General features: G+C 39.2%; 2 protein-coding genes across 6 annotated transcripts in view; one reads left to right on the plus strand and one right to left on the minus strand.

Moving 5' to 3' along the window:
* The first annotated feature begins 362 nt into the window (after positions 1-362).
* On the plus strand, positions 363-3,273 carry nkx6.2 (NK6 homeobox 2). The gene is made up of 3 exons (XM_066693595.1): positions 363-1,174; positions 1,767-1,939; positions 2,397-3,273. Exons 1-3 carry the CDS (start codon positions 760-762, stop codon positions 2,643-2,645), a joined length of 837 nt encoding a protein of 278 aa, XP_066549692.1. The 5' UTR covers positions 363-759; the 3' UTR covers positions 2,646-3,273.
* A 1,964-nt stretch (positions 3,274-5,237) lies between these two features.
* The window catches only part of inpp5a (inositol polyphosphate-5-phosphatase A), a 117,692-nt gene continuing 99,735 nt past the window's right edge, over positions 5,238-23,194 (minus strand). The window contains exons 11-16 of one of the 5 annotated variants that reach the window (XM_066693120.1): positions 23,092-23,166; positions 18,063-18,136; positions 10,617-10,728; positions 7,884-7,952; positions 6,994-7,030; positions 5,238-6,844 (exon numbers count right to left, since the gene is read on the minus strand). In XM_066693120.1, coding sequence (XP_066549217.1) covers positions 6,795-6,844; positions 6,994-7,030; positions 7,884-7,952; positions 10,617-10,728; positions 18,063-18,136; positions 23,092-23,166 — 417 coding nt within the window. In that variant the 3' untranslated portion in view covers positions 5,238-6,794. The other 4 variants (XM_066693123.1, XM_066693121.1, XM_066693122.1 and 1 more) reach the window with 4 other exon arrangements.

Genomic DNA, 23,194 nt, shown 5'->3' on the forward strand with positions numbered 1-23,194 from the left:
TTATTCTACTCACTTGCTGCTATCAAACCCCTATCTAGCATATTTTTATCCAGGTTAACGCACTTACTTTGTCTGCGGTCATTGGTTACAAAAGTAAATATATCTTTTTTTTTTTGGTCAGATCTTAAAACAATGACTCCGATGGCAGACGGCATCATTATCAGAGGTGCCACCAGACCTCCGCCGAGTCCTCCTCTGTGCGAGTGACGCGCCCGCAAAGGGTCCCAGCCGGCGCACCAATCACAGCGCGCCCTGCCGCCGCCTCGGCCAATGGCATCCGAAAGCGCCCTCACTCGGTGACGGCCAATGGGATCGCAGAGCGCCCCGACTCCCGCTCAGCCAATGGGCGAGCCGGAGCAGCAGGTGGCTCCTCCAATGGGAGCCCCGTTCCCGCAGGTGGCAGTGCGGTTATCAGCGCATCCCGCACGGTCTCTTCTCAGCTGGAGTCAATCGCCCCGCACAGTCCTGCCCCATGGCCAGCGCCGCCAGCACCGCACAGCCCCTCTGATCGCCGCCGGCCGAGTGGATACCCATGCGGGACACCAGTGTCCGTCTGCCCGCACCTTACAACTTTATTTCCATTTCTGTTTCCTTGCTTTGTATCCATTCCTTCTGGAAACTTTCCTGCCGGGCGCCCGAAGTTGACAGCGGCCAGTGACAGCAGCTGCCCGGCTTGAGCTCAGCCTCCCCTGCCCTGCGGGAGCCGGCGCCGGGGCTGTTTCTTCCAGCCTGGGGGCTTTGGGTGGTGCATGCCCACCCATGTTAGCGGTGGGGCAGATGGAGACCAACCGCCAGAGCGCCTTCGTCCTGGGCAGCACGCCGCTGGCAGCTCTGCACAACATGGCCGAGATGAAGACGTCGCTGTTCCCCTACGCGCTGCAGAGCCCCTCGGGGTTCAAGGCGCCGTCGCTCGCCGGCCTCAACACGCAGATCCCCCTGGGGACGCCCCACGGGATTAGTGACATCTTGGGGAGACCTCTGGCCACGGCCGGCAACCTGCTCTCCGGGCTTCCCAGGATCAATGGACTGGCCACCTCGGCAGGGATGTACTTCAACCCGGCCGCCGTGTCCCGCTACCCCAAGCCGCTGACCGAGCTGCCCGGGAGGGCCCCCATATTCTGGCCCGGCGTGATGCAGGGGTCGCCCTGGCGGGACCCGCGGGTGCCCTGTCCGGGTAAGAGATGCGCAGGATGGCGTGTGGCGCCGGGGGGAGGAGGAGCAGGCCGGGGCGCAGCGCAGCGCAGCGCAGGAGGGAGACTGTGCTTGAGAAAGGCCAGCAGACGAGTTTAATGGCAGGGCAGTGAAGGAGGCCATGCAAACTTTCCCTGAGACTGGAAACAAAATAGTGCACGCAGGCTTTGCTCCTGGTTTTCATTAAATGGAAGCTGTAGATTAGAAAAAGCGATAGATAGATAACTATATATATCAATAGCATACACATACGCTAACACACATAGAGATATATACATAGAGATAGTTAGATTGTACGTATTTATGTATGTGTGCAATAGAGTCGGGAATATATAGGCTACAGATAAATATCCAGGCAATCATTTGGATAAAAGTGCACATATTTATTTTCAAAGGCAGTGCTCTGGGACAAAGTGAGATTATTCTGATTATTGTTTGAGTTTTTAAAATGCCAGAGATCAGTGTGTGTGATCAGTGAGGAATGCACTGAAATAAAGTGATAGTGGGAGTATAATCGCTGCGTAATGTTACAATGAAACGAGAGAATAACCTGCCCGTCTCTTTACTGGCTCCAGGGCAGACGAACATGGTGCTGGACAAGGACGGCAAGAAGAAGCACTCCCGGCCCACTTTCTCAGGCCAGCAGATCTTCGCGCTGGAGAAAACTTTCGAGCAGACCAAGTACCTGGCCGGGCCGGAGAGAGCCAGGCTGGCCTACTCCCTGGGCATGACCGAGAGCCAGGTCAAGGTGAGAGCTGTGCAGCTGGTCGAAGTGGGAAAGACTGGGAATAGAAAAGTATGGATAGCAAGTTGGTTTTCAGTTTCAGGAAGGTTTCTGAATTCGATTCTTCTTATTATTATTATTCTGATTAGGCCTATAATAATAATTAGGCTATTATTATTAGTAGTAGTATTATTATAGTGTTATTGGGCCTATTCTTTATATGATTAGACTGGGCTAGTTGTAAATAATAGAAAAGTATTCAGATTCGCTAAAATAATAACTGAAGTGCCTTTGAAATAGGTTGACATACATAATTATGAGGAGAAGATCTATGTTTACATTGGTGAAATAATTGCCTGTCGGGTGTGTTTGCGACATGGGGTGTCATTTCTCAGCGACTGCGGGTCTCCATGTCGCAGACTGTGCTTTATGATGGTGATGATGATGATGGTGGGTCTGATCTGTGGCCTGCCTCCCGCAGGTGTGGTTCCAGAACAGGAGGACCAAGTGGAGGAAGAGGCACGCCGCGGAAATGGCCTCGGCCAAGAAGAAGCACGACTCGGAGACGGAGAAGATGAAGGAGAGCTCGGACAATGAGGATGACGAGGAGTACAACAGACCTCTGGACCCCAACTCGGACGACGAGAAGATCACCAGGCTGCTGAAGAAGCACAAGGCCACCAACCTGTCGCTGCTCAGCCCCTGCAGTACGAGCTCGGACACGTTGTGAGAGCAGCGCACCGGCCGGGCCGCCCCGCACCGCCCCGCACCGCACCGCACCGCCCCGCACCGGGATGGGACATCTGCGAGGGTGCCGCTCCCGGGCTCATTTAACCAGGGTATACAATGTTTCAAAAAGACAACATGCAACTTGGTGTGATCAGTGATGTGTTGTACAGATGTATGTGAGATGTATATATTTTCTACCAAGTAAGTTATGTAAGTAAACGCTGGTATACAGGTTATGGAATGCATTTTTATTCTTTTTTTTCCTCCCCCAATTCCATATTTTATTATTTTCCCCCCAGGCATTTTATTTTATTTTATTTGACAGGACTCGGGCATCTAACAATCAGATTCAGATCTTTGACTTGGTTTTGTATAAAGTCCACCCACATGGTCGATGTAAAAATGGTGTTGTATATTATAATGTAAAAAGAATACTTTAACCTTTTCCACTGCGGCAGATTTTTACCATATGAAGGAATTTATGTTTTTACCTCATCGAACAGAAATAGGCAAAACTGGAAAAATTGTTTTATGTTGGAATAAGAGAATATTATTGCTTCCACGAGTTGGAAAGAAAAAAAAACTTTGTATTATCAATAAATTATTTAACAACCTTTTGTTTTAAAAAATATCTTATTTGGGTGTTTTATTGGCATAGTTCGAGATGCAGCCTAGTTATTAATATGACTTATTGTTGATGCTGATGATAATAATAATATCCGATTGTGTATTTAAAATTATACGGAGGAAAATTAACATTGTATGTATATATATATATATATATATACATACATACACACACTGTTAAGATTGAGTAAATATTTAGGCTCACCAAAATAATTAAACCTTTATATATATATATATATATATATATATATATATATATATATATATATATATATATATATATATATATATATATATATATATATATATATATATGGTTTAATTATTTTGGTGAGCCTAAATATTTACTCAATCTTAACAGTATATAAATGCGAGATTTGCACTGAAATGTATTTGAATTAAATTATGAAATACATATAAACTGCTTATGAAAGGACACATTTTAATTTATATATACTATCTAATAATATTACACTTACGACAGCACGGAGATTTTAATTATATTATCCACTGCAATTCGACTTCAATACCACCTGTCTTTTAATAATAATAATAATAATAATTTTATTATTTCAAAGTAAAAGAGTGATGCTGTATTAAGATTTTAATTCTTCACTTTGCGACCAAAAGATTTTAGTTTATAATATGAAACAATATATTAAATGTAGGCCATTATACAGGATCATTTATGAATTTATCCTATTACCGATACACATCTGTTGCAATTCCACATGTGATTTTAAACAAAAATAAATAAACGATCACACTATGTCCCTTAATACTTTAAGTGAAAATGTCAGTTTTTAAATGAACGCTGTTACATTACATTCAATCTAACGAATTAAACACGGAGTTGCTAAATATCACTTTACATATGCTAACTAGTTCATATTTTCAGTAATGCCAAAACATCCGCAAAATCACAACACTGAACCCCTGACACACACATCACTACAAATAGTGGTCATTTGAAGACACTCAAGAAGACCACCCAAACGAATGATAAACCAACCCTGACACGCAAGCCCCCCAGCAGGCTGCTCTCTACCCTAACGATTACTGTAATTAAACGGACATTTCGGATAGGAGACATTTTATTTGTGTACACGTATTATAATAATTGTATTTTACCATTATGATAATTTTTGTCTGTTGCAAAGTATGGCAACATTTGTTGAGGCATATATTACATTAATTTTCACGTTTCAAGCCCAACATCGGTTCTTAGCCAGTTGTTCGCTTGAATTTTAATTTTGAAAACGTTACTGACCAGTGTAATAAAATATTTTAGTCTTAACATATATACGCGCGCACACACACACACACACACACATATATAGATGTCTTTTATTCGTTCAAATTCTCCTTTATAATTTCCCGAATAAGTAAAATAATATAAAGCTGTAATTTTTAAAGATGAAAAGAATAGAATTAACGGACAAAATGTTACCTGACGATCTAAATAGAACTTGTTAAATTAAATTTCTCTTTAAGGAACTGCACAATTGAATTTACAATTCTACAAGGCAATAGGCTCATAAAGAATGTAGTTACAATTGACGAATAAAACGAAACATTTTCCATTAGTTTACCAGTATATTGCATCTCCCTCGACGGTACAAAAGCCTATAAACCATCAGGTTGTTACAGCTCTTTATGTTTGTGGTCTATGTTTCGTTTCTGAAGGTACTTATGGTGAAATCGAATTTGCTGCAAATTACAGACATTTCAAATTAGATTTTCAATGTCACAGAGATAACATGGGCATAACATATACTTGTTCTTCTCTCTGCTGGGTCAATGGGCTACATTTTTCATATTTAACAAAGAGGGTTAACATTTAATTGTGAGGGATTTTTTTTAAAAAGGGGGAAAAAGTTCCAGTTTTGACAGATTTTAGTAAGAAGCATCTTTCACTTATTGGAAGTAACAAACAGAATCGACACTTGAATAAAAAAAGACACAGTTTGACTTCTATGGGTTTTATTGCTTCAGAACTAAAGAACCTACTCTAGAGGCCATATAGTTCAGGGGGTAGAATCTCTATTTGCTCGAAGAGAAAAGTGTGAATATAGTGAGACGTTGGCACATTGTTACATGAGATGTGCAGAGAACTTTACAAGCATGTTTGTCTAAAAACCCAAATCACACTTTCAAGACAACATAAATTTTGCCGGCAGACACAAAATGATTTCCACTCGTAGTGATTTATATATATATAAAAAAAAAAAAATCAAGCATCAATCTAATGCCATCACACAGTCTGTGAACTCTGTAGTGTACTAAATTAAATCAATAAAAGAAACATTTGTGTTTCATCAACAGACTCTAATCACTTCTTAATGTTGTAAAGAGCGACGATAGAAAATTATTTGCAACATAACACTAAAGGTTGTAAACAGCTACATACAAAAATTAAACCGCATTTATTCCTTATTTTTTTCTGGCATTTGAATATGTACAATTTATAATTAAGCAGACTTTTACCTACAGTCAGACTAAACTATGTTATGATGTCTCCCACAATATTATTGTTTCAGTATACAATACTTGGCACCATTATGCAGTAACAAAAATAGACAAAACAGTTTACAATTTTTTTTTAAAAGATACCCAAGCCTATCTATAAACTTCACATTCAGAACCATAATATTATTACATAGAAATAAGTTAGAATAAGAATAATAACAAAGTGAGACTGCTATATATGATAAACAATCTTATATACTTGCATTATCAATGGCACTGCTAAATACCCTTCGATATAGAAATCAGGTTAGTTGAATATTTAAAAACGGCTAGATTTATAGATGCTATCAGCTGATGGCACACCCAAGCAGCCATATTGGAAGGTATACTTATTTTAGCATACAATTTTGGTAAAATTTATAAATTAGTTTTTCTTTTAAAAGTATATAAAATGAGAAGCAGCTGATCTGTGATTCAAAACCATGAAACATGGCAGAGTGTAGTACACACATAAATCAGTACAGGAAAAATAAAATAAAAAATAAACTTAAGAAATGAAAATACCTATCTATTCTAACACAGGACCGCAAACCTTGGTCAGTAAATAAGACTGCACAAAAACTGCTGATACCTCTACTTATACAATCCAATGTACAAATAAACCTACTAATATAGATATACAACTTTTGCATTGCACTTTTATACACCTTACCTATGGAGATATCTTCTATGTAGAGGCATATCTAAAAAGTTGTAAATATGGTATCTAAAATACGTAGTATTTCTGATATCTATTAGAGTTTTGGCAACAGAGCTGTGACACAAAAATATTCCACGTTTCCGTTCGGTCACAGGGACATACAAGACAGTGAGGTATGTGAGGCCTTTCTGAGCAGAGTCCAGATGTTGAAGCATTGTGTACGATCAGCAGTCTAAATGTGGCGTTGAGGACTCCGTTCATCGGTACGGTTGTAAAGTTGGAAAACATTTTCAGTTTTTTCTTCTACTGGGGTTTCCTTCGTGTCTCTTTCGCAGCTTCTCAGAGGGTCGTTTCTCATAAAATCTTCTCTCCCCGTTGGCAGCGTTTCCCTGTCGATTGAAAGACTACTCACATTTAAAAGCCTTCAGGGTTTTCTCGTGACTTCCCAAGTGAGTCATCCCCAAAAAATAAATAGAGGAAAATAATAATAAAAAATATTTACCACAACATCACTGCACGACACAACACTTGTGCTTATTTGCATTAGGTTTACCTGCCCCTGCAGCTATTCGAAACGACAGGAAAACAGGCTGGGGGGAAGAGGCAGAAAAGGAGAAGAATTGTAACAATCTGCACCACTTAAAATGTATCAAATTAAACAAATCAAAGGCTGTAAATAAGTGTCTTTACAATTTCATTCTAAAACTCGATAATTAAAATGAAAGTGATGAAATTGGATTAATCCTGGATATTCATACTATATTTTTGTGGTTTGAACATTTCATTGAAACAATTACATTTGAACCACGATGTCTGAGAAATGAAACAAAAAGAGATTTGTGTAATTGAAACCCAGTTAGAAAATGTGACTGTCACCACTATTTCAGTTGCAGGTACCTTTTGCTATATTTGGACTGCAAATATAAACTGAAGAGCAATAAAAATGTTTGTGAGTTGGTGTGAAGACATTAGGAAAAAAATATGTCCTTTTATATTTGGTGTTTTTCATGATATCAAAGAGTAAAATATTAGAAAACTAAACAAAAATGTGAATAAAAAGTAGTATTATAGAAAATGTTTTGAAAGTTTTTCGTCATCATTATTAATATAATTTTTTTTATGATTTTTGATTGCAATTAAATATACTTACAATGGTCTTTCCTATTTGGTTAGTTACGTTAAATTATAAACTTATTGCACTCTACAATCATCAAAACTCACAAAAGGTGTTTTTTGTACATGTCAAGAGATTTTATTTATTTTTATAGTTACCATATAGTTGTGACTTATTATATAACCTATAGTTATCACTCTGAGAGACAAATTCTAATATTAAATCTGAAGTGAAGAGTGGTAATTGTTTATTTTAACTTAATGTGACAACTTTATCTGAGGAGAAAAAAAAAAAGGAAAACCAAAAGAAAGTAAAGGTGTTGATTTTACCTTGTGATCCCCCATACACACGTTGGCTCCTATATTATCATATATCACAGCTTTCTCATCATTTTCTGGCTGTAACCAAAAAGATAAAACAAAAAAAAACAAAAAAAATTAAATGCATCACATTCTCAACATAATGGCATTTCAGTGACGTCAGCTGGACAACATTTTTTAAGACAATCAGCAGAAATCATTATTAACTTTCAAACAAATATTCTGGGGTGGAGTTAGATTCTGAATAAGTGCTCATATTTTTTCAGTTATTTTCCAGAAGTTCCGCTGAAAAATCCGCTGAAATTTGCTGAAAAGCAAATCACAATAAAGGCGATTTTTGTTTACAGCAATTTCATTGAATTTAATTAGGAAAACATATTGGACCCTCGTACATTGAAGCGCAGTGTAATATGTGCGTTTCATCAAAGTTAATATAACACATTATAAGAAAAGAAAAACACCAAAACAATAAAAAGATCAAATCCGCAAAAAATGCTTTTATATGAATGACAACCTGGATTAATTATCTGTAAATCGGAATGTTAAAATAACACCAAAAGTCGTGTAAAATGATGTCGAGAATCTTAGGCGTTTGGAAAATAAATCACATTCTGGTTGAACTAAAGAGTTTTTAAATATCCTTTAGATAAAAGTCTCCAGGCTGCATGCGATCGAGTATGACTAGGTGAGATGGGCTGCCATTTAAAAAAGAAAAAAAAAAAGAGGGAAGAAAATGAACTATAAACTTAAATTGAAATTAACTTCAAACCAATAAGGGAGGCTAAGGTCACGGCTACAACTGTGCCAGTGCCTGCATTGAAATATAAATATTACCTTTGCTATTGTATGCATCAGCACTTTCCAATATATTTTGAGATCATCGTGCCACTGCCTTCGGAAACCGGGATACATTCATCAAACGGGACTTGATAATTTACAAAGGCAGCATAAAATTGTGGATTTTCGGGCTGCATAATCTTTAGACAGATAAACAAATTACAGCAGCGCGCAAGCAGAAACAAGCACACACTTCGCTGAGCATTCATTACCGCATGCTCTCAGCTGGCGGCGCGGCACCCTGGCAGTGGGCAACCTTTGCTGTGTTAGGGCTCAGAAAGCAGAAAATAACATGATGGCGAGTTAACGGACCGTGCCATGATAGATGATGCCGCGTGAAGGCTGTTTACAGCCCCATGTCTGTACAATCTGTAACGCCTAGTGTGTGGCGCTCAATGCGCTGTGAGCTAATTTGTGGAGATTCACACATTAGGGCCGTATACCTCTGCCGGGCCCTCCATTACAAGCAATTACGCACTCCTCTAACGGCCGACTATAGATTGAAGTGATACGCGGAGTTAGGCGATATATAGGCGAGGGATCTCTTGTACTGTTTTCTACCTCTGTCCTGCTTTGCTAGATGTTTTAAATGCCTCCTCTTACAGATCTAAACAATTAAATAAAGTGAAGAAGAATAACAACTAGATCCATTTATATGGATTGCCAATATTTAATGCTTAATGTGTTTACATTTTAGTTTGATGAAAAAACAAAAAAGGTAAATTGTCTATTTAGCTATAATGCCAGGTTAGTAATTTACAAGATTTTATATTGAGTTAAAAAATAAAAATAAAACATGTTAATTATAAAGTTATTTAGATAACATTTTATTATAAAGTGTAAATGGTGATTATCAGATTTATTGAAAGTTCTCCACTAATTTGTTTTAAAGAGAACTTTAAACTGACAAGAACCTGCAAGTAAAGATACATTGTTGTTTACATGCTATTTAATTTTCTCAAACCTCTATGTGGAAAAGTAACGTTAATATTTGAAATTAGCTATTTAAGAAAATCATTTGAATTTACAAAGACTATACTTTTGTTTTATTTTGGTTCTGATTTGCTTATGCTACTTTGAAGAAAATAATGACATTCATATTTTTTTATATGACAAGCCACTTGTAAGTCTATTTAAAGGAGGCACAAAATCTGAAAATTGAAAATAATAATAACAATATTAATATTTACTATTATTATTAATTCATTCATTTAAGCAGGATAGCAGCAGGTCAGCCAGATAATGCTCTTCAGATAAATTAATCAGTCTTGGCATTCGCTAAGTATCTGGATACATACTGAGTGTGTAGTTTTAGCTTAACTCTATATGAATATTCACACGGACTTCATTTCCATCTGGGAAGCTGGCATGATCGCACAGAATATTGTAATCAGGGAAGAAGCCAGTTCCCCACTCTGTGACAGTCACAATAACGAGTGTCGAGTATCTGCTCCGCGTAGTCAACTCTGTAATTGTGAGATTGTCCCCCTGAATAAAGCAGCACACAGAGACCAATTGGATGTTCAGATGAAACCCACTAATCTCTCTTGACTCGTATAGAGAATATTTAATACTCTTACTGTGAGTGACGCTTTATGGATAATACTCGTGGAAATATTGGCCTTTTATTGGTATTTAATTCCCTCTTGAGGAGCATGATAAATCACAGGGAATGTCTTTATATATAACGCTATACTGCGGAAACGGAAACACGTCTTGACAAGCTGCATCTATATCACTGAAGAAAATCCTGTACAACACTGGAAAAACCCTGAGCAAGTTGGCACTGTGATGCTTATAGTGACATAGGGGGGTGACACTGACTTCCTATTGAACGAAACAGCCCTTGTTGTGTTGTCGAGTAGTGGACTTACACGGCCGTGCACGGTTCCTCTCCATACTCACTTTTAAAACAAGGTCCTTTGCAGAAGAGGACAGTAAAATCCGATCGCACCATGCAGGGCATCTGGTGTTCATGTACTGCTTCCCTTGACTGCTGTCTTCACTGTAGGGATAGCTGGTTAGAATGAAACACAGAACATGTCAAGTTGGACAGAAAACAAAGTGACGTGATTTGCCCTCCATTTTTGAAATCTTTTACGTTAATCGTTTTGTTTAAATAGTTTCTACATTTTGTGGGGAGTTTATTGGGAGATTTAACCCTCCCTATTCAGCAATTGAGAGTAGACAATCTTCTTGGACGCAGATGTGTTAGAAACTGCACATTAATATGCTAAAACCTTTTTTAACTGAGAATATTTACACCACAACCAGCTAACATATTGAGTACGTAATTGGGCTGCATTCCAAATAGCTAATTGAGGGGAAGTACGACTGGTCTGGAGATGAATGAGGTACAGGAATGGGAAAGGAGACATGATGCTGAAGAGAAAATTATTAGATGACACTCAGAGCACAGAAACCAGACCAGCTCTGTGGACAAACTGCATCCGCACTACGGTTCTCCGCTGCACATTGCAACACCGACGGAGAAGCAACGTATGACTGCGTCTGCGCGTGTCTGATATACACGCGTCTTCTAACGCCCATCACACAACACACCTTCAAGAGAACTGTGACTGAATCTAGCCAGCCGTACACATCTCACTAACCTGTGAAAGAAGCAGCACGTAGGAACTGCACACGGAAAAAACAAACGTATTCACCGTGAACCACGATGTGAGAGAACAGAGCCGAGCGACGAAGTTCCGTCAAATGGGCTTACAAGCTACACTGCCATCAAAAAGAGATTAACTATGGCAAACATCCAAGAAAAAATGTATTGGAAACTAGTGGAACAATACAGTGATTTAAGTACCCTTTACACCTCATCAAACTGAGGCAGATTTACATTATGAGAATTCAATTTGTTACTTCAGTGCCACCACGAAGCACGGTGTGTGTCACAGGTTTTTTTTTTTTTTTAGAAATAAATACATAGACCAAAGCTCTTTGGTGGATCCAATTTGTAGCTGTGAAATTTGCAGCAGGGTACACATGAAAGAGATGGACATTTTCTGCGTTTAAAACACATACTGCACTTTGTTGCTATCCACACTGAGCAGGGCTTGGTTTACCGGAAATAAAGCATCTGCAGGTAGTAATACAAACATTAACTTAAAATGCAAAAACAAAAAGACAAGACACATACCATTCCAATTCTTCTGAAGCACACACAATTTTCAGCCAAAAAAGTGCTCAATTTAGAATAAAACCCTCCATATAGTTAGCTAGCTAGAAATGTATAATTTAGCTTCATGCTCCCATGATTATCAAATGGGAGAAAATATCCATGAAGACGTGCACATTATTTTAAAACAATCCCTCACAAAGGTAAGGCACAAATCAGTTAATATACACTAGGTCTTTTGTGTTGCCTCTGTGATTGTCCAGGATTAAGTCAGATGGCCAAGTTTGTCAAAAGAGGCCAACGCTACTTGGCTGTGCCCGCCTCAACATCCATCAGATTTAGTGACAGGTTGGTAAAACGCAAACACGTTCGAATTAGCTTTCTCAGAGCAAGCCAGCCATGATAGGAGTCTCATTTGCAGCAAATCAGCAAGGTAAACACAGGTCCGGCAAACAGCGCTGTTAGAGTACAATGTGTTAAACAGCTGCTACTTGCAAATGTTACAGTCATGCCATGGCGACCACGTTAATAGCAGGGTCAAGGGTCTTAATAGGACGAGGTGAAGGGGATGGGTTTAGGAGGAGGGGAAAAGGACTCCATCAGGCATGCATGCAGCGTACGGCAAAGTAGGTAAACATGGCCGGAGGTACAGCTTTGTAAACAAGCCAATTAGCTTTAATGGCATTTTAACCACGAGGAAATGCTTTTTTACTCATGCTAAAAGTATGATAAAAGTAATTTCACATGCACAAATAAAAGAACAAGAATATAGCACACTAGGATGACAGAGGGGAGCGAGGGTACACAAAGGGTTGTGAATGGAGCAAATAAAGCTGTCGATCTGTAATGTATCGGATCTGTATCACCAGGACATGGGGTAGCATAGGAAAGTGCAGGTTACATTGTTTCTATAACATTTGAGGATCTTCTCCATATATAAACCAAAGATTTGTTTCTTTGACATAATCGCTTTATACTTGAAAACAAATACCAGGATTGGATTTGCAATTACAGCCTTCATCCTGTTAAGCGATAATTATAAATCACGCTGTAAAGCAAACCTAATAAGCAGACGTCCTATGAGACATGGAAGGTTACACAATTATTGTCTTGAGTTATTCAGAATGGGATACATTAGAAATTTTACGGACAAATTTCCGTAACTCCGCAAATTAATTTAACGTACAAATCATTGGAATCTAAACTCTAATGTCCAGCTGTGCAGTAAATAAAACTAAAACTACAAAATAATCCAATAAAACCCAGTGTGCAGACCTACTGAATCACATCTCACTGTGTCATTGGGGTCTGAAGTCCCCCATCTGTCAACACACACGAGCACTGCCCTACAGCGACCGGTCCACGAATCATTTCCACTCTGCCCTGCCCGAGGACAAAACGCAAAGTGGATGTGCTGGCTGGCAGGTTTTCCTTTACGACAACCATAGATTACATGACAGGCTAATGCAACGACAAACAATACAATGCCACTTTCAACAGAATGATTAATACTCACGATAGCTACGCTCACAAACTTATCGCAGAGCAAACTCTGGAGGTGGGTGTGAATGCTGAAACTCGTCATCCCCTATCTGGCGCATATTACCAGCAACAAGAGTAATTATAACAATTAATGGGGAGAGGCGATAAAGCTAACAATTACCCACCTGTATGTTGAAGCCATGCATTTCTCAAACCCTCCATTCATTAGCTACCATTTCTATCTTTCCCCATCACTCAAGCGCATTGTCGAGGCTGCCCAGTCACATGACAGGGGTGATTTGATAATAGCGAGGGTGACCAGGTTTGGGCTGACAAAATTCACTGCTCGAAAGTGTGCTTTATTTTTTCTTGGCCACTATTGTTACTCTGTGATGTTTCAAGACAAGAGTGACAGGAACCCGGTTAAGCACAGTATAAACTGAGTCTTTCCTCCACATTAAGAAACTGGTCTGAGTGATACAGAGAAGATAAAAAAAAAAAATGTATTTAAATGCCAACAAGCGTATTGCAAACGGTCTTATCTTGTTCTACATACGACAAATAAGGAGTCTGGCCTTTCATTCCAGGCTTTAGTGTTCAAGACTAGTGAATACTTGGGTGTGTTTAAGGGTAAAAGATAAGTGAGAATTAGGTGAGGTTGCTGGGGGGATGTGCGGGAAAACAAGATGCTGACTAAGTCAAAATGGGAAGAAAGGTATTACACTTTGGATTTTAAGTTTTCACATTTTGTCTTGCATCGTGTGTGTTTGCTGTTGTTGTACGTTTACAAACACAGATGAAAGACTGGATGCGATTCTTCAGTGCGTCCATATGTGCCAGGCATTCTGGGACTGAATTTAAACTGATAAACGAATAAACATCCGTCAGACTTTAACATCTCTCTGTTCTCAAAAATCTGCCAAAATACTAATGCAGAAGATGATTCTTTAGGAAAGTTGAAATAATATTAAAAAGCATCGAAAGAATACATTTGATTGTTTATTCACAACAACTTTGTTCTTTTAAATATTAGTTTGCACCTTTTAAACGATGGCTCAGCAACAACAGATTACATGTGTGTGTAGGATATTATGTGGAAATTAGGAGAACATTAATTACTGGTTCTATGCCAATGGCTTTGATGTTATTTTAGCCATTATTATTTCATCCTGGTTCCAGATTCATATCAAGCGTCTAAATAATATAACACCAAAAATTTTACTTTTTTTTTTTAAATAGTTTTAAACGTAAATAGTATGAAAAAGCACAGTTTTTAAGCAATTTCTTAATTGAAAAACACAAAACAATTAACACAAAAGAATACCGCAAGCTTTTTGGACCAACAAGAACTCTATAAGAGTATCTGTGACTTTTCATTGCTGTACTTACAGATAGCGGATTTCCCTCAGAGCCTTAATTGACACTATCTGGCAATCTAACAAACCCATAAATCATGAAAGATCATGATTTTATTAAAATCCTCGATGACAAACACGTTAATTATGATCATACTTTACAGGGAGGTTCACTGGCCTTTAACAATCTGCTCCACATCCAGCAGGGGGCAGGACATGTGAATAGGCTACCAGGGGTCAGACGAGCTCACGTCCTACATCGCAGGAAGTACTAATAAAGCAGAAAATAACCCCAAGTGTCAGTTTGAAACGTGGTTGTTGTCGTCCAGTCTTCTCTAGCAATGTGTGGATTTATTTCGGTGCGTGTTGTTGTCTTTCCCAGGAGGGAAGTTACTCCCGACCCCATCCTCACAGACCTGCTGAGTTTCGAAGATGTATGCTAACTTGCCAAGGTTGGTCCCAGCCTGGTTTCAGCTTCCTATTACACACCCAACGGTGAAGAGACGACTGTATATCATGGCCCTGCTCCCCCCCGGGCTGTCTAGACTTGGCAAACAGAGTGACGCGCGAGGGACAGAGGCCATCCATTTTATTAGTGCGGCTCCGTCAGTGTGCGGGTCTAAACGGCACGATGATCCAGTGCGCACAGGCAGCATTTACCCTAATCAGTCCCAAATGGTATTCTAAATAACACGATTACGGGCCAAATAAAGAGGCCTCCTGCTCCGGCCTGTTTCATTGTGCCGTGCGTTCCCAGCGCCGGTTTTCAGATTACATTTATGAATCGATTTTTGCTGAAAGAATCTGAGATAATAGCAGTTCTAAAAGGCTTCTCTTTAAATAAATCCAATATGACATAAATATAAACTTCTTACTGTTCTTTTTGTGTCAGAGGCTGTATATGTATATAGATAGATATATTGCATATACAGATTTGCAATTCTAATCAAACTGTTTAAATCTTGAACTTATAAACGATGGACATCAAACTTTGTGATTCTTTGCGGTATAGTCATGCATTTTAGATGGTTTTAGTCATGTTTAAAAGATGAGAAAGTCTTACTTTGTGTGAGGAATTGTAATAATATCTATTAAGGTAATTTCCTCTGGCTGTTCAGCAACCTAAATGCATTTACAAGAGGAAACACTTCAGAACTTGTTGATTATTTCTGGAGCAACATCAACGACACATTTCAGTGAACACACAACTAACAGTCTCCTTCTTCAAAGTGCAAATGACATCATCTTGACCAGAAACAAAAAAAACTTGACCGTATTATTCCTCATTTTGTAAATATGGAGGCCTGATTTCACAGGCTGCTTCTAAACGACACTGAGCAGTTTCACACACCATTTTATCATCATTGTGCGTTTTCTGGTTAAAGACCCTGCTCTGTAATGAGATAGATGACTGACTAGGCTCTTCTTTTCAGTCAAATAAAAAGCCAAGAACGATCACTCCTGGCTGAGAATGGAGTTTTATTTCAGATGGCACCCCTGCACCACAGTCTAATATTTCACTGTATCTCTGTCCGAAAACAAACCGTCCATGCTTGTCCAGCCCAATCGCCAGTAGTCTATCACCGGCCTGTCACACCTCCCTGGCCGCCTGGCTCCAGGAGCACCACTCACATGGGAAAGCAAAATTCAGCACCCAGGTGTGTGGTGTTCAGACGTGTCACAACTGACTCTGACTGATGACTTCTTGAGCGCAAGCGATACGAATTTACAGCTTGTAGCACATTCTTTATATCCAAACACTGTGCACGAGAATGGGCCCGAACCACACCTCCCTACCTCCTTGCAAGAAACGCAAGAAAGTGTCATTTTGGGACAGCACAGGACTGAGCTGATACACGGGGACTCTGGCGTGTCTCAGAGCCTCTCAAACAGGACGTCCCCAGCCAGATTTCCGAACGAGTACGAAGGGAGGGATGTTTGGTTTTGTGTTTGTTTTCTTCTGAATCTATCTGCGCACATCTTTTAATGCATCGAATCGTGGGCATATTTGCTCGTAAGTGTGAGCGCACATACACTATCAATATCTCCAATCCTCGGTGTAATCTCATTGATTCTTGCAGATATAAAACACCCTGTATTCTAATGTAAATACCCCTGCAGATGGCACGACGCTGTGTCAGTAAGATCTGCATGGATGGAGGTGGAGATCAATTGTTTGCTGACTTGCAGAGTACAAGGGAAGGCTTTTGACGGGGAGATGGAGCGGAGGAAGGGGCATTTAAATATTAAACTCGAGTACTTTTGATTGTTTCACGTGCACCAAAGCAACTTGTCAAGGCAACGTAATGTCAACTTTGAAGGAATAATAAAGAGAGAGATCTTTAAAACAGGTACACAGACAACATGTGTGTATTCTTTTCGATCACAGAAGAACCTTTTCACTCCAATCCAGCTCATGCCGGCTTAATTTACTAGAATATGTTCGCAGATAGAAGCCATTTCTTTATGAGATTAAATATGGCGGGGCAATGAATGCAGCTCACGTCAGTTATGCAAAGTAATGCAAATAGAGCCGGTGATTAAGATATGTAGTCGTTTAAAAACACAGCGCACCTGCCAAAACCTTGACCCATGACTCCTGCGGAGTTTATCAAGTAATTATTGTTTGATTACAGCATTTCATTATCTTTACTGATTGAGGGAGTCCTGGGACTAGAGGGCGACTGACACTATCGCACCACGACCAAAACACATTTCACACAATAATTGTTTGCCTTCCTGTTTGAAAGAGGTAATTGCAAATTAATTTGTTTGACTTCAAATTGTAGTGTCTCCTTTAAGGCAGCATGAGATTTTTCCACTGCATGTTAAATGCTAAGGTCATTCGGCCACGTGCAGCGTTGGACTAATGGGTGTCCGGTGTCTCAGTTTTAACAGCGTGGCTTTAGCCCTATCCAGGCAAGGCAGGCAACAGGTTGACCACTGCGGTGGACAACAGCTGGTCAGTCGTGTCTTACAGAGAGTGTGAAGGTGAAAGATTGAAGCTGAGACAGCAAACCGCGGTCCACCGAGTGTGAAGAACATCCCACAACGCCCTCTCCCATCTACAGCTAATCTTATAACGTCCAGATCCATCAGTAAACCAGACGGAAGAGGAATCCAGCTGGAAAATGAAAACTCTAACCTGAATATTACATTTCCTTTCCTTAACATAAGTTTCCCCATCCAAAAGTGCAATGCCTCTGTAGGGGCAGATACAATTCCCAGAAAGCTTCAAAACTGACAACAACATGGAGTTAATTCAATAACCCTGGCCCACATGCCAGTTACCTATGCCCAGAACTACGGTAACACGTTCTTGTTTCCTGCATGCTTCAAAAAAGATAAGGCAAACAATGTCAGTTATTTGAAAGAAAACCATACCTGGGAGGAAAGGAGATCTCCAGCTCATGCAGTCGTTCTTTAAAAACGGACAACTCCTTGTCAAATTCTAAAAGCTGCAAAGACAGTAAAGAAACAGATGAAGATTAAAAACACACACATTATATATACACACACACATATTCATACATGCATACACAGTTGGAGAGATGTTTTTTTCTCCAAAAGACAAAACAATTACAGTGGTTTAAACAGTGTTGTCAAAGACATGATATATATTTATGGTATCAGTATTCAAACTGGTTTATGGGTCCTGGCTTTAGCTCTGAAGAGCTACAAAATTACTTCTCCCACAAACTTGAAATGGTAAAGACTTTTAAAGGGCAATAATATTAACTATGGGGTTTTTTATTTGAGGGGGAAATAAGCATAATGTTCGGACTTTGAGTCCGAGATATTTGTGATGGGGCCATATCAGCCTTATGAGTCAGTGACGGCTTAACGAGTGACGAGCGTTTAAAAGCGTTCAAACGGACACCGGTGCAACCTGCTTCGTGCCAAATGTACATCTCCCCTCCTGGCAAAGTGTGGCACCACAATAACCCCCTTTTTTATGATGGCTGCATGTTTGCTCAGCGTCCATTAATCATGTCCCATCTCACAGCTGTGCTGATACCATTGTAGGAGAGGCAGCAGTTCAGATTGATATTAGATTATGTCCCTCTCTCCCCCCTGCCACCTCATAAATCATTTGTGAAAAGTGCAATTAGCAGCTACTTGTACACATTAATTATCTGTGTGAAGCGCAGGTAACGGAGACACCTGCATCACTGATTGCTGGCCTCCCACAGGGCCACCCATGAGAGCCTGGGCAGACCTCACAGGAGACGCACAATGGGTGCCCACCCCCACAAAGAACATCTTGAACTCGACCAGTCCTGGATAGTTTTATACACACATAGATACATACACCTTCAGACAAAGAATTGTGTAAATTAATACATCTTCCGACCACACAAAGCACCACATATCTTATATTCTTATCACAATCCATCTTTTCATGTTTCTCAGACTTTTTCATTCAGTTACATTTCAAATTATTCTAGTAACTTTTCCAAAGAAATTAACTATTGAAATTCAAATTCTAAATAACTGCAATTGTCATACGTGGTCCTTTGTCTTCGGGATTCTTATGAAGAAATATATACACAATCTGGATTAAGTCACTTGCAAAAGCAAACACTGGATACTTTTATATGTGCATGTGTACCAAGTGGAATTTGAAGTAAAATATTACACAAATTGAAGATGCATTGAAAAATGTAAATAATTTAAACGTGAAAAGTCATACACTTAAAGATATATTTAATCTCATAGCTAGTTCATCACCAAGACACATATACCATGATATGGCAGCCTCCAGCGTGTTACACACACAACGCTCAAGCACAACCTGAGACCGGGCACTGGCTGATCGGCCCAGACTGAATCCATGACAGAATGAAGCTGGTCTCTCCAACGCAACTTAATCCAGCCAGCGGTGTAGAACAGTTGCCATTACTCTCCAGGCGCTACAGTCCAAAGACAGAGCATTTCCAGATCACAAGGTGATATTTGCAGCATTCATCACACTCGCCCTGTCTAGGTCACTCGAGAACCCACAAGCTGTGAATGAGAAATGAAGTTTGGGAGACAGCGGGGAACGCATGTTCGTGCAAACCGCCTAAAAATGATGTATTGTTTATGAAACAGAATCTAATGTGCGTTCGCCGGGCGTGCACGCGTATGCCGGTAATTGTGAGCGGTCATTAAAATCAGCCGCACAACAACAACAATCAGGCCCTCTGCCTCTTACGTGAAGTTATTAGTACCACAAAGCAGAGGGCGATTAAAATACAGGACAGTTGACAATCGGGGCATTTGTTTGTGTGTTTGTTTGTTGGCTTGTTTCCCTACGAGGTCTTCAGTATAAAGTGAGAGTTGTGAAATTCATTTAGGTGACTGATAAAGCCCAGAGCTGAAATTTCACACTACATTTCATCTTAAGGCAATTAAGCATAATGATTTGCTGGTTTGACAGGTCAGCAGTAAAATCACTGCTTATATGGGTTCAAGGGCTCATTGCATTATAAAGCTGTAGTTTATCAGCAAAAATGACCTTGAAGTTTAGAAATAGAAGCGAAGGAAGCCCAGAGCAACAACATAGACGTGGAAAAAGTCAGCACCAGTCAAACACCATTTAGGAGAAATGCAAGAATTTACTCTTCATGAAAATGAATACAAATCACAGCACATTTTAATGCTGGGGAGAATGTTTGTTCAAAAAGGTAGAACAGCTCCATCTGGACCTGTCTTTGTGACCTGCCTTATAGAGTTGTCCAAAAATGTAATTGTGGTTTGATTTATAAGTTGTCAACTATCATCCCGAGAACGCCTGCTGACATTAAAAGCCATCAATAAGGGGAGAGGTTAAAGGTCATTTAATTTTATCTTGGACTTCACATTTTGCTTTCATTGCAAGACCATATTTTTCCTTCTTTTTATAGGGTGTTCATTATTTTGTGCTGAAACGATATACGATCATATTGAATGAAACGGTTTAAAGACAACAGGATAAATCTTACCTCGTAATCATCAGAACAGATCAATTCCAATGTGTTTAAATTAATTATTATATTGTAAATAATTATAAATGCATGTATGAGTTAGCAGATTTAAGTTCTAGTTTTGCTTAAAATTCAGTTTCAGTGTAAGGTGGGGGGGGCTAACTGGGCTCCTTCACAGCCACAAGGCAAAAAAAACCATTGAAATAAATCCCTTCAGCCTTTGGCATTCATATGTTAGATCTATATTGTATATTCCGTATTTTATATTATGAATTCCATATTGTATATTCCATATTCTATATTTTAAATTCCATATTTTATACTCTAAATTCTAAATTTCATATTCTATATTCTAAATTCTAAACTCCGTATTCCATATTCTAAACTCCGTATTCCGTATTCTATTGTTTTGTATTGTATTCTATTCTATTCTATATGCTGTATTCTATATTCTGTATTCTAAATTATATACTCTCTCCCAGACATAGATACAAACAAAAACTAATACCTCTTCTACAAGTGTATTTCTTTTTTCTTTAAGGGACCAATGAAAAAAGGCCTGTATTACATTATATATTTGACAGACCTCAATTGCAAACTTTGAATCCCAGCTCTTGTGGATTTGTATTATTTTAAGTAAAGATGCAAGATGCCTCTATGAATAAACACATTTCCAAAGTAAAAAACTTTGTAAAAATTACACATATATATTTTTTTCTCCTTGTCAATACTGATATTGACAATTGTACTGATGATACTTTTTCTCTAAAATTGTACATATAAATGTTTGTATTATCAGGATTCAATTCAGTGTGTTAAGTATATTCCATCTGTGCTAAATAGATCTGTCTTTATCTTCTACATCCAGGTCTGATTTGCAGTCGGTGTCATACAAACAAACCTAAAGGCAACATTTATGAAACTATCCCAGCAGTTGGGCTTTTGTTCAGCACAGTAATCAATAATACAATAAGAACCTGACACAATAACATTCACAGCTGTGCACATTTAAGTGGAGTCGAGATATATATCCCAGTTGTGCCGCCGAACAACTGCATGCGTTTCAATAAGGTCAGCTTTTATTCAGCACATTGGTATATTACTACGTCCAGCAGTGACAGCTAAAGTATTAGACAACTTAAGTTCTGCACCCCCCGCCCCCCCCCCAACTAAAAGGATGCTGGGAAGATGACTCAGAAACACAGCTGACAGAAATGTTCATCACCAACACTAGGAGTCCCCGTCTGCATAAATCCTCCTGCTAGTGGAGAGACACCACACAGATAAAGTAAAAATAAAAAGATACAGAGGAAACGACAACAACAACAAAAATCAATTGGAAGTTGAGGAGGCCGGTTAGGGAGCCAGGCAAACTGTTGCCGCAGCCCCCCGGCACGCCGCGCTCACCCCGGTCTGTAAAGAAACCCAAACACCATCGCACGGCACCGAAGTAAAATTTAATCTTCCCAAATACTCATCAGGGCACTCCATCCTGGCAGTCTGACAGCCTCACTTATAATTAATTATACAATTTCGATGGGAATATCGACTAAACAAACCTATAAATCATAGGAAAAGTCAATAGGCATGGACACATTCAATCATGTCCCGACCAATGATTACTCCTCTCAAAATACAATAATTATTTTCGAGAGCTGGCTTGAATTAAATTTCTGTCAGGCCGGTACAAGTCTAGTAGTTGATGAAGGATGCAATGGATTTTTTTTTTTTTGAATTGGGTGTAGGGGACATTTATCCTTTTCGAAAGGTAGTTTGTTTTATAAGGATCACAACACTGTGTGTTTAACTAGACCATGACGATTAGATTATCTCTGATGGCTCATTATATCATTTATCTTTCTGTGTGTAGTCGATGTGGAAGAGTACCTACGTCTCCCTCCTTCCAATGTAGGCTGGGGTCTGAACACAGACATTGAACTTTCAAACTTAACAATCTGAGACTCAGGGAAGAAATAAAATGAAGCTAAAAATCAGTAGTTTAAAAAGCCATCGAGAGGCCGTAATTTGCCTGCTGCCGGGGACATGCATATTTATTCGTGAACGTGACCTTGTTTCAGATAGACAACGTACAGTATAGTTAGGTCCTATTAATTGATAGTGAATAAGACAATTAAATTGCGAGCAAGTGCTGAATCTGATCTGAGAACTTGTCGTTCACTTCCTTAGACACCACTGAATTGTTCTTCTGACCTTTTAAATAATTTAAATCTCCAGGACATCTACTCTAATCTTCAGGACCAAATACATTTTTTTTTCTACTATTCCTGCTGAATTAAAAACAAACAGAAAAGTAACTGATCAGAATGGGCAGTACTCCCCCATCTGAATACTTTGTTCAATCTCAAAGATCAACGTTTGAAACAGAACGGAAGACAGGAATTAGTGATCAGAAGAGACAACAAAAAAACTAAACAAAAACGGTATTGAAAGTGAGAAACTCTTACCAGTGTTCCATTGTTTTCTCGGAAAACATCTTGGTTAATATAATCAAAAAGCTTCTTTTCAAGTTGAAGCACAACCTAGAAACAAAATTGGAATATGATTTAG

Source organism: Amia ocellicauda, chromosome 20 (assembly GCF_036373705.1).
Source record: "Amia ocellicauda isolate fAmiCal2 chromosome 20, fAmiCal2.hap1, whole genome shotgun sequence".
Taxonomy (NCBI): domain Eukaryota; kingdom Metazoa; phylum Chordata; class Actinopteri; order Amiiformes; family Amiidae; genus Amia; species Amia ocellicauda.